This window comes from Siphateles boraxobius, unplaced genomic scaffold (genome assembly GCF_051911475.1).
Source record: "Siphateles boraxobius isolate OS27281-9 unplaced genomic scaffold, OSU_SipBor_1 12, whole genome shotgun sequence".
Lineage (NCBI taxonomy): Eukaryota > Metazoa > Chordata > Actinopteri > Cypriniformes > Leuciscidae > Siphateles > Siphateles boraxobius.
This window is the reverse complement of record NW_027508722.1, coordinates 27,066,627-27,081,387: the sequence shown is the minus strand read 5'-3', so window position 1 is coordinate 27,081,387 and position 14,761 is coordinate 27,066,627. Positions and strand designations below refer to the sequence as shown.

Below are 14,761 nucleotides of genomic sequence, written 5' to 3'. Positions count from 1 at the left end.
GAACATTTAGTTGAAAACACAGCCCCAGACATGAGTCAATATTGTTCTAAAAATAGGCCAGAATTAGATTAATATATATTCCAGGAATGAGTCCGTTGTACATTGATTTGATTCACAAGCCAAATTCTGGTTTGTACTGGAAAGTTCTGCTAGTCAAATGTACCTAATTGATGTAATTTGTCAAAAGAGTGGAAAATCAGCCTCAAAGCAACATCTTCACATCCTCAAATGCACTGAGGCCTTACAGGTCACATCAGGTAAGATATTTTCAGAAACATGCATTGAAAACGGCAGATATTCAGTTTATTATAGCACAAGTGTGAGGACTAGAATAAGTATATAAAAGGATCAATTAATGAAAGCATGCTTGAACGATCAGTGAACTACTTTATGCCATGTTCCTGGAGTTTATTTGTTAAATTAAGAAGAACAAAATGAATAGGGGTCTGTATCAGTCCTTTTAACAAGCCTTGTTTGCAGCAAACACACTGTTTGAAGGACTTCAGTGAACACTGAAGTGCCATGAATATCAAAGTAGATCAGACAAATGAAAATTGATTTTTGTGAACTGAAAATACCTGGAATGATCTGTTTAGACTGGCAAGAACACTGTATCCATATTGGCTGGCAATCAATTATCTGTTTTGGAGAACTACCATCAGCTCATTAGAACAGAGGGGACAGAGGGTCAGAGGACATTTGTTTTGAGGTGCTTTCAGGTGTGAACTCACTTTAGCTTAAGGTATTCAGCATGGTACAACATTTACTCTAAACACAAACCAAAGAATGAACCAGTACATAAAACAAAGAATGAACCAGTACATAAAACAATTACATGTAAAGCAAGTGAATACAATTAATATTTGTTTGAACAATTAGAACTTGTATGAATGTTCGAACATTTTATTTTATTTTTAAAAACACATTTCCAACCTAAACCCTTGAAACAAAATATGATAATCATTAATGTAACTGTAGATACATGTCATTAGCACTGAATTGACACAATTTCCTATTGATTAGGTCAATAACTTATGTAATACCACATTTAAACTACATTGTTGTGACCTAAGGTTGAGGTCTGTCCACATACTGATCAGTGCTGCCCCTCTACAGTATTATAAAGACACTTCCAATATTCTGAGTCTAAGAAATTAGAAATATATCTATATTTTTAAAAGTAAAATTTAAAAAAAAAGTACACGGCAAGTTTATTCTTTTTGACCACAAAGCTCCTTTTTGGCTCCCTTCAAATCATTTAAATTGAGCTGTTTGTTTAGTCATGACATCAGTTTGTAGGCCAGCAGGTAGAGGGCTCAATAATTTTGTGAATACAAAATAATGGTCTCACAAAAAAAGGATTCAAAATGTAAATTTTAAATGTTCCTGAGTAACTAAATTACTTGAGGTGTTTAAGCAAAACCAAAATAGGGAATATTTGGATGTAAAATCTTTCTTAAAAATGGCATTCATTTACTTTAGATTGTATGTAGTGTATTAGCATACGACCTTAAGAGTCTTTCTGACAGTTATATCGACCTGAGACTTGCTTCTTTTAAAAAGCCATGATTGTCCATTGTGAACTGATGCATGACTTCAACCATCATCCTCACGCAGGTGCTGGGGACAGGAAGATGTTGAAAATGACAGCAAACAAGAAGAAGGCGATGTATCCCACAATGCACATCCAGAAGCGTGGGTCCTTGAGGAGCGCTTTATCGTAGTTGGTGAAAAAAACATAACCAATGGTCATGCCTGCTACACCACCACCAATATGGGCCACAAAAGAGACCTAACAAAAAAAGGAAAGTATGAAGGACCTTTTCTAGTATGTTATCATATAATGAAGTGTGAAAACTATATTCAGAGTGAATTCTTGTGGCAAGTCCTATTTATTAAGCTTGTAGTCTAAATCATTCTAGTTGAGTATTAGGTATTCTGGTTTAAATACCTGGTTTATGATTCTGCTATGGTCTTAAAAATGTCTCACCTTCATGGCAGTGTCATGGACAATGAACCTTCTGTAAATAGCAAATCCCACATCTGTTCCAACTGACAAAAACAAAACAAAAACATTTTCATATCAATAGGTCCAAACACTTATAGTAGATGTCAAAAAAGATACCAATAGTAGAGTGAAAAGTGAAAATGGACGCACCAATCAGAACAATTACCAGAATGCGAAACACTCCAACAAGTGGAATCATCTCCCTGAAATTCTATAGGAAAAAAAAAAAAGTTTTTGATTTGGGTACTTGAGTATAGTATTTTCTATAAAAAAAAACCATCAAATATTACTGTAAAGTTACTCACCACCACAGCATTCATGAAGTAACCTCCCATGAGGGCATAAACACCACCTGAAGCCCCCACAAGAGCACTGAGAGGATCAAAGATGGAGCTGGCGAGAGAGCCTGAAAGAGGATTAATACACAGACACATATTCCATGAGAATATGAAGATTTGGATCAACAGCAAAATTAAAAAAACAGTCAAATCTTTTTCAGCTAAAACCATATTGTATCTATTCAGTATATTCTCATTAATGAGTCAATGTCCAAAAGTTTTGAATGTTAACATGTTCTTATTGTGCCAATAAGAACTACTGAAATACACAAACCTACCTGCAAGGACTCCAGCCATATAGACCATGCCCACTTCAAAGCCCTTATGCACCAGCTCCAAGGGAATTCCAAGAAGAAGCTGCATTAAAAGGTTTCCCATGATATGCTCCACCCTAATTGAGGAAACATGGTCATATATATTAAAGGTAGGGTAGGCAATTTCAGAGAGGCAAGCAATAGCAAGCTAGCTTTGAAAGCATAAGATCCCACCCTCCCTTTAGAGCGCTGTCCAAAGCCACGCCTCCTCCAAAACACATGAAAGCTCAAAGCCAGAGCAGAGTCTGCAAACCATCACAAGACGAGAGACGGCGTTAAATTACCTCATGTTTCAAAGCACATACCTTTACCATAATAATGAAGGTAAACAACTTAAAGAGCCCTGACTTGTACCACCTGACTGCTGCAGATTCATTTCAACATTGGTAGTGTTGACATAGAAACGCAAAATTCCAAGGACGCAAGTAGAACATCACAGGTTGCCATAATCACATGGCGTGAACGCAGCACAAGCTCGTTGTTTTGGTTCAGGAGGAATTGTAAAAGGTGGCTGCTGTTTGTTTGCATCGCTTGGTGGCTGTCTGTTTACAACTCTGCATAGCGTGTGATGTCTGCGCAAGCAGAGTGCGCGGATGTATGGAAATACATGTTGATGAGCAGATAGGACATCCTATATTGCATTCGGACCAAATGCAATGATTCGACAAACATTTTTTGGTTCTGAGACTTTCCCAGAAGATAGACCTATTTGTAAATTATCTATTATTGATTGTCATCAGGATGTGAAGAGACTGTTATACTTTCAACCAGTATAACAAAAGGTGTTTATGAATAAGATTGGTATTTAAAGGTAGGGTAGGCAATGATGTAATAACCAAGACGTCTGATAGAAATCAGCTTGATTTGTCATTCTACAGTAGTGCTGGGCGGTATGACCAAAAATCCATATCACAGTATTTTTCAATATTATACCGGTTTCACGGTATATGACGGTATTTTATTTTTTCAAGCACGACTGGGTGTTAACCACATTTTCTACTGAGAATGAGAGAGGAAATGCCGCAGTAGATTGACTTAGAATGCCCTATTTAACTGTCATGAGTAAATTGTAGAAAAATCCACACTAGTATTAAAGGGCACCTATTATGCAAAATTCACTTTTACCTGGTGTTTGAACATAAATGTGTGTTGGCAGTATGTGAGCAAAACCACCCTAGAATGATACAAATCCACCCAGTGTTTTTTTTTACAATCTCAATAAATCATAAGCACGGTCTCAGAACGAGCGGTTCTAAGAATCGGCTCAGTGTGACGTGGAATTGAGCAAGCCCCACTGACGTGGTTTGATTGACACTGTGGTTTTGGCATAGAACCCGCCCTCGTGATCTGTTCACCATCCTCCATTGTTTCAACGACAGCGAGTGTTCTGACGATTTGTGCTGCCTTGTGGAAAATGTCTCCTAAGAAACATAACTGTTCGGTTGTGGGATGTAATAATGTTCATAGTAGTTGGGGGCGTGTCAAGATGGCAGAGTGACAAGTCGAACTTTACACAGGCTCTGACATATTTGTGTATAAGGCCGTTTATTCCTGGTCTGTGGGTATTGCATTTACTTGCTTTCAAGCTTTTTGTTACTACTTTTGTGTGAACTTTTGTTTTTTGTAAGACTTTTCGCTTGTCTTTCTACGTTGCACTCGCTGAAGTGATATGGCGGGGAAAACTGGAGAACATGCTTGTGTGTCAACAGATTCAGGTGTTGTCAGGGAGGAAACAGATGTGATGGAGGTTGAAGTGTCGTCTGCTAAAGAAACTCGACAGCAGACAATGCCTCACACCCCTATAAAAAGTCCTGGGCCAAAAAGAGCGAAAGCAGTGCAGGAGAAGGATGAGATTTCCACTAGCGTTCTTTACGCCGCCATCCAAAGCCTCAGTCGTAAGTTTGATGAGAATTCAGAATATATTCGCGCCTTTGAATTCCAACTGAAGGAAAACACTGATGCAATTGTTAAAATTACAGAGTCTCTGGATGCCAATACGACGGTGGTAAAAGGCGTTAAGGAGGATGTGGATAAGTTGAAGTCACAGGTGACTCATTTAAACAAGGAAAACGAAATGTTGAAACAGAAATGCGTGGAACATGACCGGTATAAACGCAGATGGTGTTTGAGGCTTAATGGGGTTCCAGAAAGAGAAGACAAGGATGCCAGAAGTGTCGTGATTGATATTCTTTCAAAGATCGTCCCCCACTCTCCTGAAAAACTACAGAATACAGTGGACACAGTTCATCGTCTTGGAAAAAAAGTGAAGGGCACAAGACATCGCCAAATTATCATTCAATTTGGCATGAGGACTGTACGCGACGTGGTTTGGAAGATGTCAAAGAATGCACCGGTTTGCATGGAGAGAAAAATCCGCTTTAGGGAGGATTTCTGTAAGGATGACAGGGAGGATCATGCTCGTCTATGGCCCAAAGTTGAGGAGGCAAGAAAGAAAAACTTGAAAGCATACCTTCGCGACGGATACGCAGTGATTAATGGTCAGAGAGTGACAGCTTAATCCACGTTAAGCGCAGTGATGTGCCTGACTGTGTCTGAATATCAAGGCACGTAAACATCTTTGATAAAGATCATGCGATTGTAGGGGACCAGGTACTTCATTCAGAATTCTATATACAAAGATAATACTGAAAATTATTACTTGAACGTTTTTTCATTGTAGTCCAGGACTAATGTTAAGATCATACGTTATATCGGCCTTAAATGTGTTACTATAACTGTGCAAGAGGTACAATATTTGAAAGCAAGTAATTTTTTATTTAATTTTTATTATTATTATTATTCTCATTCAAGTTAATGTTTTTTTTCTCTGTTATCTTTAAATGTTCGAGGTATTAGGTGTAATGTTAAACGTAAGGCACTTTTTCTTTTTTGTAAGGAGCAAGTAAAAGTCAATTGTTTCTTTCTTCAAGAGACTCATTCAACTGATGTAGATGTGAGATTTTGGAAGTCACAATGGGGTGGAGAGGGTTTTTTTTCTCATGGAACTTCCCACTCAGCAGGGGTCGCCTTTTGTTTAAACGAATGGACAGTAAAATGATTGCAAGTTTAGGCGATAACGAGGGTCACTGGATTATGGTGGTTCTTGAGGTAAATGAATGTAATTACATCTTGATCAACATCTATGGTTACACTAACAAGGCCGCAAATAAGTTGTTTTTTCAGAATATGGCTACAAGAATTGATGACTGGAAGAACACATATTTTACGGACAAAATTATTATTGGAGGGGATTTTAACGCTGTTCCAGATGAATGGCAGGATAGGTATCCCATTCCTTTTAACACTTTTTCTTATAACCCCCTAATCTATAACATATCCCAGTTTCTTGATCTCATTGATGTTTGGCGTGTAAGGAACCCACTTAAAAAACAATTTACATTGGGGTCTTTTTCAGGGCGCATTCAGCGTTCTAGCTTGGATTTTTGGTTGATCACTAGTAATCTTCTTTCTTCCTCATTTGACTGTGATATTTCTCCTTCAGTTTTAACAGATCACAGTGCTATTTCACTTTTTCCTTTTCTCTAAAGGAAATAAATTCTTCATATTTCTTTAATTTAGAAAAACATAAACAAGCTTTAAAAACCATTAATAAACTAAGCATTAATAACTGTATAAGTGAAGAGAAAACAGCTATGGATGATTACATCTATTCCTTCTATATGGATTTATATAAATCAAAATTTACAAAAAGAGAATGTGATTTTTTCTTTTCATACTTAAAAGATAAAGTTCCTATAATAGACTCTAATTTTAGAAATATGATGGAAGCTGACATTGAGATTTCAGAATTGGACATTGCGATTAAACAAATGTCTAATGGAAAGTCCCCAGGTATTGATGGCATCACAGTAGAACTATATAAACATTTTTGGCCCGAAATAAGAATCTTAGTTTTTGAAGCACTAAAAACGTTTACAGGTAAAGGTGAATTGTCATCATCAATGAAGCATGGCTTAATTATTCTAGTTCCAAAGTCTAACAAGGATAAATTATTTATAGACAATTGGAGACCAATAACTCTTTTGTGTAATGATTTCAAATTGCTTTCTCATGTTTTTGCAAATAGACTTAAAAAAGGCATCGGTGAAATTATCAGTGAAACACAATCGGCTTTTATCAAAGGGAGAAGTATTCACAGTCATATTAGATTAGTCCATGATATGCTTGATTATAATTATTTAATTCCTCAGACAAGTTTACTTCTATTTCTAGACTTCTTCAAGGCATTTGATACCCTTGAACACCCTTTTCTGTTTAAATCACTAGAAATGTTTCGCTTTGGTCCTATGTTTTGTAGAGTGATCTCCATGTTCTATAATGATATTTTCAGTAGCGTTTCCCTTAACTTAGGTTCATCACCCAGAATTCAAATTAAACGAGGAATCCGTCAGGGATGTCCTATTTCACCATTACTTTTTAATCTTGCAGTCGAATTGATGTCTTTATCTATAAAAAAAATGGAGGACAATGTAGGCATAGACATTCTCGGTAGAACCTTTACTATAAGCCAATTTGCAGACGACACCCTTTTATTTCTTAAAAATAAAGAGGCGCTTCCATTAGTTATTGGTCAACTTGATATCTTTTCAAAGGCATCAGGTCTGACCCTAAACTTTAAAAAGTGTGAATTAATGGCTATTCATAATTGTGATTTAGAAGATACAGAGGGCATTCCAGTGAAAAGGGAGTTAAGTACCTTGGGGTTATGATTACCAAAAATGTTGTTAATAGAGAACATTCAAATGTTAATTCTAAGATAGAAAATATGAAGAAATCCCTAAATCACTGGTTATCTCGAGACCTATCCTTATTGGGTAGAATCCTCTTGACTAAAATTGAGGGAATGTCTAAACTTATCTATTTATCGCATGCTTTGTATACTGCCCCACAAGTAGTTAAATCAGTGAATTCAATTTTATTTAAATTTATATGGAGAAATAAAACACATTATCTACGTAAATTCCACATGGTTAAAGAGTATGAACATGGAGGTTAGAGAGCCATTGATTTTGAATCTCTTCTTGGTACTTTCAGGATAAAATGGCTGAAAGAGTGTTTAACAAAGTCACATTCAATATGGTACCATATTCCCAATCACATTTTTAATAATATTGGCGGCCTTGAATTTGTGTTGAGATGTGATCTTGATCTCTGTAAAATTCCTCTGAAGTTATCAAATTTTCTTAAACAAGTATTGCTTTTTTGGAAAATGATATTTACCCATAATTTCTCCCCTCACAACTCCACTCTATGGAACAATAGGGCTATAGTTATTAAAAGGAAATCTCTGCTTAAAACTGATTGGTATAGTAAAGGCATTATTTTTATTCATGATTTATTAGATGATAATGGATATTTTTGTCTCATTATGATTTCATTAATAAATATAGAGTTAGAATTACAATTAAAGGTTATGATAAGGTATGCAATGCTATACACACTGGATTGCTAAGAATAATCCAAAGTAGTTTTTTTTTATCCTTTATCTAGACCTGTAGTATCCCTTCCCTCTTTAAAAATATATAATGTAGACCTCTTAGACAGAAAGTGTAATAACAAACTTATTTACAAAGAACTCAAACGTATTATCACTGGTGATTATCAGTGCTATTTTTTGGGAGATGTTGAAACCTCAGTGAAGGATAAAGCTTTTACCTGCTATTTGGCATACCCAGTTGCTCCGAAGGTCAAGGAGACTCATTACAAAATTATGTTTAAGGTTTACCCAGTAAATGATTTTATGCAGAAACAATTTCATTTTGAAGTGGAACCTTGTGGCTTTTGTTCTTCTGGTCCTGAAACACTCGATCACCTATTCTTTTATTGTCAGATTACTTCAAAATTTTGGTTTGATATACATAGCTGGCTCTGGCTGTCAGTAAAAATGGAGACAATTCCTCCTAAAGCCCTACAAGATGTGCTCTTTTTTAAGTGTGATTTAAACTTACCCTTCATTGATGTTGTAAATTTTGTTTTATTGATGGGTAATATCATATCCATACTTGTAAATGGAAAAAATGTAAGCCCTCCTTTAATATATTTTTATGCGATTTTAATCAAATGTTTCAGAGCTTCAAATACTTCCAAAAACGTAATAGAAAGTCTGAAACTTTATGTCTCTCTTTATCAAAATATTTATCTAACCCTTTTTTAGTATTTCCATTCATTTCATGTATACCGGCTATATGCTTGTCTTCACCCTTGCTCCTTCCTTTTTTTTTTTTTTTTTTTTTTTTTATTAAATCCAAACTCTGTATTTACCTAAATTGAAGTGTCTTACAGTGTTGTTTGTTCCCTGTCTTGTTCTGTACATTCTGCAAAAAAAAAAAATTGTTCAAAGTAGTTTTCACTTACTTCCGACATCAGAGCCACTGAAAACGCAGTGGATGGATTTTATTTAGAAAGGAAAGGCGCCAAAAACTTCCAAAATACATTTATGTTTGCGCGAATCATTTTCTGACCTGACTGTTTTGTGAACGAGGGTCAATTCAAAGCAGGTCTTGCTTCAAAGTTAATCATCAAGTGTGGATCGTTGCCTACTGTTCGCGATCCAACGTCACCTCCAGTAGAGTTTATTTTATGATTTTTGAGCAAATAGTCATTTCAGTCGATGTCAGCCAATTCAACAACAAATGCGTCTAAAGTTGTTGTCGTCGTCGTAGGATGTCTGTGTAATAATTTAAACCTTGTTTGTATAGTGTGTAACCACACGTTTATAAATATATTTTTTTAAAGATATTGAATTAAAAACTGTGCATGTTTTCTGTAAAGACAAGACATCAAAATTGCTGTTTCATCCGTCTTGTAACTTTCCATACAACAAATAGTGTCAGGCAGTTTTATGTCACGTATTATTTTTTGCAACAATTACAAATGTAAATAAATTAATACCTGTTCTATCTCCCTGCAGCATATATTTTCTTGTTCTGTAGCCATCTTCTCACATTTGCCACATAAACACCTGTACGACAAGTAATGTAAACATGACGCAAAATGTCCCTCGCATAAATGTAATTTCGTTTGTACTTAGCAAACGTTATCACAGTATTTGTGTTTGTAGTTTCAAAAAAGTGTGCCAACGTTATCACAGTTTGGGGACGCGATTACAACTGTATAAGTACATGTATCAAATAACCATTCCGAGACGTCCTGGTCAATCTCATTTGTGTTTCTTCTGCCGGAGTCTCTTCATCATCTGGGTCTTATTCCGGTGCAAACATGTACGGCTGAATGCCATACAAAACAGCGGGTCTGTCACTCTCAGCCATTCTGCTTCTACCGACTGTTCATTGCCATAGATATGCAAGTTACGCCCTCATCCAAAGGCTGGGCGTGGATATGCAGCTTATTTACATTTAAGGTGGTACACACCAAAACAGCTCTTTTTCAAACAGGCCCCCAAAATGACATTTTCAAATGGTTGTAATAAATTAATTGTGGGGTATTTTGTGCTGAAACTTCACAAATACATTCTGGGGACACCCGAGACCAATATTTCATCTTGTAAAAAGGGGCATAATAGGTGTCCTTTAAAGATGAACTGAACTGAAAAAAATCAACGTTGATAACATGTTGTTTATGACAATTAAAAGTAATTTACATTAAAAATTTTAACTAAAAATATCAATATAGCTTTTTTTAAGCAGCACAAAAATTGCGTTTGTTACGCTGGCAATCTCGATGACGTCACTGGCATGGTAGGACCTGCGAAGGTATATAGGCAGCAGCTGCAGGTCCTGTATACACACACGAAAATCAGTAGTTTTAATGGCATGAGTTACGCATTTGAGCATGTGAGGGACAGGCCAGTAGTATCTGACTACCACCACATGGAGGACGACCAGTTTCAGGCTCCACATACAGTACAGGATCGTTTGGGGGAAGTGACTGGTGCGGGTGTGGGCGCGGGCGCTGGCGGAGCATGGACACTGCACCGGAGTCGATCTGTTGCAGAGAGGGCAACCTGGAACATTTATTGATGGTCGAAAATGCATCTCTATGCACCGTTCATTTCGGATGCTGTGCGGTGAGAGAGACGTGTTGAGGGTGGCTATGCTATCTCTAAGGGATGTCCGAGCTGAGACGCTGGAGCGCCCTATAAGTAGCTGGTATGTAACAGTATATTTTACGAATTGGCGACTGGGCTAGGCTAGGCTAACTTATATCCCTTTCTAAGGCTGCTTAGGTTAACAGCGTACCGGCAGTTCACTCTTTGGGCGAGGGGGCATTTGGGAAGGATGAATAAGATTCCATTCCCATCCTGTGCAGTGAACTAACGTTAACGTTACATCTTTTCCACTAAGCCGAATATCAAGGATTCTAGTATGCGTTGGACTTGTAGCTAAATAAAACATTTGATATCAGACGCTTCATGTACTCATTGACGTTTTCAACATCTGTCTCTCGTACCTAGGATTAAACACTAGAAATCACGACTAGAATAATTTTGTTGACAAGGCAGGGGGTACAGAGAAGCTAACTCTGCTAGTGTTGGTTGGTAACGGAGTAGCCTACCATGCCAGTGACGTAGTCGAATGTTGAAATCCAACAAAATCTGTTATATCACATTTTTTCAAATTTCAGTTCAGTTCATCTTTAATACAGGTGTGCACAAAATGATGCTGTTTACAAAGATGTGCCAGCAGGAGGCGCGTAAGGAACAGCGGTTTCCCAAAGCAGCGCAGAGCTCATAAACGCTGCTTTATCAGGAAAAATAAAGAAAGATTAAATGAAAATAACATCGAAACTTTTCTAAAGACTGTCAGTTCCCTTCAAAAATACATTCATATAAAAACACCCGTGCCGCGTTTTGACTTTGAATGTTGATATTGTGAACCAATATAATTTGACAGCTCTATCAATTACAGTTTAACCTATCCATCTTCACCGTCACGCTTAGTTAACACATACAGCTGTGCCTTCACCACAGTGTAACTGTGAACAGACCCTCTCAAACAGTGTCGCGCCTCCCCGCGTTCTGATCGTTGTTAAAGCGACGTACACCGGTATTGCAGTATATTGAAAATTCATATCATAACAAAAATAAAAACCGGTATACGATATGAACCGGTATACCGCCCAGCACAGTGGAACAGGAGTTTAATAAACGTCACTAAAATTAACTTTTATTTCATTCATTCAGGATGATTGACAAGAGGCTAAATAAATAGTTTTCATTGTAATTTTAAAATGAAGAAAAGGAGCAAAATCCCCTTACCCGGCATGTACAAACATGTAGGAGAGAAACCGCCATGCTTCCTCACGTTGTTCGGGCTTATAGGTAAGAGGACTCTCCCAGATCCCTGTACCCAGGGTTATCCACTGCTTCTGAGGCTTCCATACCGCATAGTAGATAAACACTCCTAACTGTCAAAGATTGAAAAGAGTTTTGAGAGACAAGCCCTAAAGTCAATTATGTCAATAACTTCATTATGTCAGTTGCCAAAAAGCACTGTCAAAAACATTAACCCGTGTCAATGTCTCAAAAGGCCTTCACTAGGAAAGATGTTGGTTTAGCAGTATTTAACTCATATTTAGGGACATTGTTTTATTTAAAAAAAAAGAGTATAGCAAGTAAAAAAAAAAGAAAGAAAAATACATAATTTTATTTAAAAGTATTATATTTAGAAAAATGACTCTTTCTAATGGAAGGTCTCAAAAAGTTTATTCATTTCCAAGACACTTATTTTCAGTGACTAGGTCTATTTTAAGGAATGTCCATGGAAACAAGGATGAATCTGGCTTTTCAAACACTTTGGCTAAGATTTGCCATACAGGAATGGAAAAGTGGAAAGTGAAGCTCAAAAGGATCTCAGTTCTTTCATAGTGACACATCCCAACTAAAACATTCATAAATGTACTGGTGGCTGCAGGCTTTTATAAAGAATGAACATGTATACTAATATAGTATGAATGGTAATTCATTTATTAAACCAGTCTAAACTGTTTTCTGGTCTTACAGTATTTGCAGTGTCTGTCACAGAGGCGAGTCTGTTGGCTGGTTTTAAAGGTTTTTTTTTATTTTATCTGATTGGCCAATAGATCAGATAAACCAGCGAAAGACCAGCTTGGCCAGGCTGGGAGAGAGACCATCTTAGACAAGCAAACTTTAACTAGTACAAGATGTTGTTTGAGCAAATAGAAACAGTACAATTTATCAGATAGCCAGAAAGATAAAATTGCAGTGGTGCAAAGGTTGATGTTTTGCTAAAAAAAAAAGAAAGGATTTGTAAAAAAAAAAAAAAACATACCTCCGCTAAGCTGATGAGGATGATGAAGATTGGTGGCGGACAGCAGTTCGCTCGTTCCAAATACTTCTCCCGTAACTCCTCGGGAAGCATCCATTTAGAAACATTTGAATGTATCTTTTCTACCCTGCGACGACTCCTCTTCGGATTTGCTCGATTATCACCTTCTTCATCCCTCTGCACGGGAAAAGTGTCTTGCTCTTCTATGTCATTATCGCCCATTTCTCTTAAAAATGCAAATCAGAAAGGTCGTTTTCTGGATTAGCCTAACTGACAATGAACCAGTAAATAAAAGTTTTTAATTATTTCACTAGGCTATCAGAAACGTTTTTAGTAGGCTAATCTTTGCAATTGCAACAAAGCAAATTTAAATAAAATGAAAAAGTATTTCAAAGCTATTTAGATGCACATGCTTTTTCAGAACTCTCTTCCGGAGTTATTGGCTCTTCCTGCATAAACAAACTCATCCTGTATGGAATTATATTTAAGAGGTAGGCTATACACTTTTCATTTTAGAAAAAAAATAAATCTTGTAAGAGTGATTAATACATTGGCTGTTTTTATAAGTCGTGTTTATGCCCGAAACTCTTTTGAATAGATCATTTGCAAACATTAACTCGACTTACCCTTTCTGCTGATCCACTAAGTTACCTCTCACGCGAGTAGCCTACAAGAGATTTCTCTAAGAGCGCGCGCCGACCAGAGCTCATTAATGTTGTTGGTTACTTGAAATTATGATAAAGTAATAAAGTCTGTGTTTTAAAAATAGTAAGATAAACAAAAATATTTGTGTCACCACCACGAACTACAAGACGCTCTCCCTGGACGATAATTACAGGCTTCGTGCAGCTTTTCCGGCTCCAGTCTTCCTTCCTCTTGTTCCTAACTAAAAGGTCAACAGTGCAGGATCGTTTTGCTTACTTTTGTTGAGCAAAAAAAGCAACCTCTGACCCGTCAAAGTAGAGTAGACTCTTTACCTGAGCTTCCGCAAACCGCCACACCTGAAGTCACGTGATGCAATTAATTGTTTTAACGTTTCGTCCAAATGACAATGCACGCAAAAAACGATATATTCTAAACACTGACAATTAACCAACCATAAATAGACAATTTTTGAAAATACATAATACTCATTCAAAGAGAATGGTAGCATCCTTTATGAGCACTAGATGTCGCAATTTCCTGTACAATCTACATTTAAGTTTCTTCGAGATAATTCAGAAAAATTAAAAATCTGCTCATACTCGTTTTAAAACCTGTATAAGATCCCTTCTTCTGCGGAAAACATTTTTTTTATGGTTTTCTTTCATACATTTTAAAATGTATTTTATAGCTTTGGTGGCAAAGCTTCAGTAGGCCTATCATTACTCAAGTCTTCAGTGTCACATGGCCATTCAAAAATCATTCTAATATGCTGATTCGGAACACAAGAAACACTTTTCAATATTAACAGTTGTGCTGTGGAAACCATGTTACGTTTTTTCAAGAATCTTTCATGAACTTCAAAGCATTCATTTGAAATTTAATCTTTTCTCTAACGTTTCTCATTTTTACTATGTAATGACAATAAATGGTGACCACATCTTGACAAGCCTTTAAAAAAATTAAAATAAAATAGTCGTTTACATGCCGCATACACTATATTCCTAGTCTTCTAGGGCAATCAAAAAGCTTTATGTGATGAACAGATTTATAAATGTTATTCACTGATAATCTTTACATCCAGTGAGCTATTAATGATTATGAAACTCTACAATAATTACATTTCAGTTAAAAATTACTTTAATTTCTCTCTCACACACAAGGCTATCATATGACTCCAGAACACTAACA

At 36.5% G+C, this 14,761-nt stretch overlaps 1 protein-coding gene across 3 annotated transcripts; it reads right to left on the bottom strand.

The window, feature by feature from the left end:
- Window positions 1-281: 281 nt before the first annotated feature.
- rhbdl2 (rhomboid, veinlet-like 2 (Drosophila)) lies at window positions 282-13,986 on the bottom strand. Of its 3 annotated transcripts, none has more exons than XM_077217136.1 (8): window positions 13,906-13,986; window positions 12,932-13,154; window positions 11,899-12,047; window positions 2,625-2,737; window positions 2,314-2,414; window positions 2,159-2,219; window positions 1,991-2,052; window positions 282-1,792 (listed from the first exon to the last, which is right to left on the bottom strand). In XM_077217136.1, the coding sequence occupies exons 2-8, from the start codon at window positions 13,148-13,150 to the stop codon at window positions 1,610-1,612; spliced, it is 888 nt and encodes a 295-aa protein (XP_077073251.1). In that variant the 5' UTR covers window positions 13,151-13,154; window positions 13,906-13,986; the 3' UTR covers window positions 282-1,609. The 3 variants fall into 3 exon arrangements, with proteins under 3 accessions (XP_077073251.1, XP_077073242.1, XP_077073261.1); XM_077217127.1 differs by having other exon boundaries at window positions 13,555-13,936; XM_077217146.1 differs by having other exon boundaries at window positions 13,850-13,932.
- Between the last annotated feature and the right edge of the window lie 775 nt (window positions 13,987-14,761).

Excerpts from the sequence above, each read along its gene's own strand:
- rhbdl2 (XM_077217136.1), bottom strand. The coding sequence starts at position 13,150 with ATGGGCGATAATGACATAGAAGAGCAAGACACTTTTCCCGTGCAGAGG. Across the intron at positions 12,048-12,931 it reads TCCTCATCAGCTTAGCGGAG|TTAGGAGTGTTTATCTACTA; the intron begins GTATGTTTTTTT and ends AATCTTTGACAG. Across the intron at positions 2,415-2,624 it reads TATGGCTGGAGTCCTTGCAG|GCTCTCTCGCCAGCTCCATC; the intron begins GTAGGTTTGTGT and ends ATCCTCTTTCAG.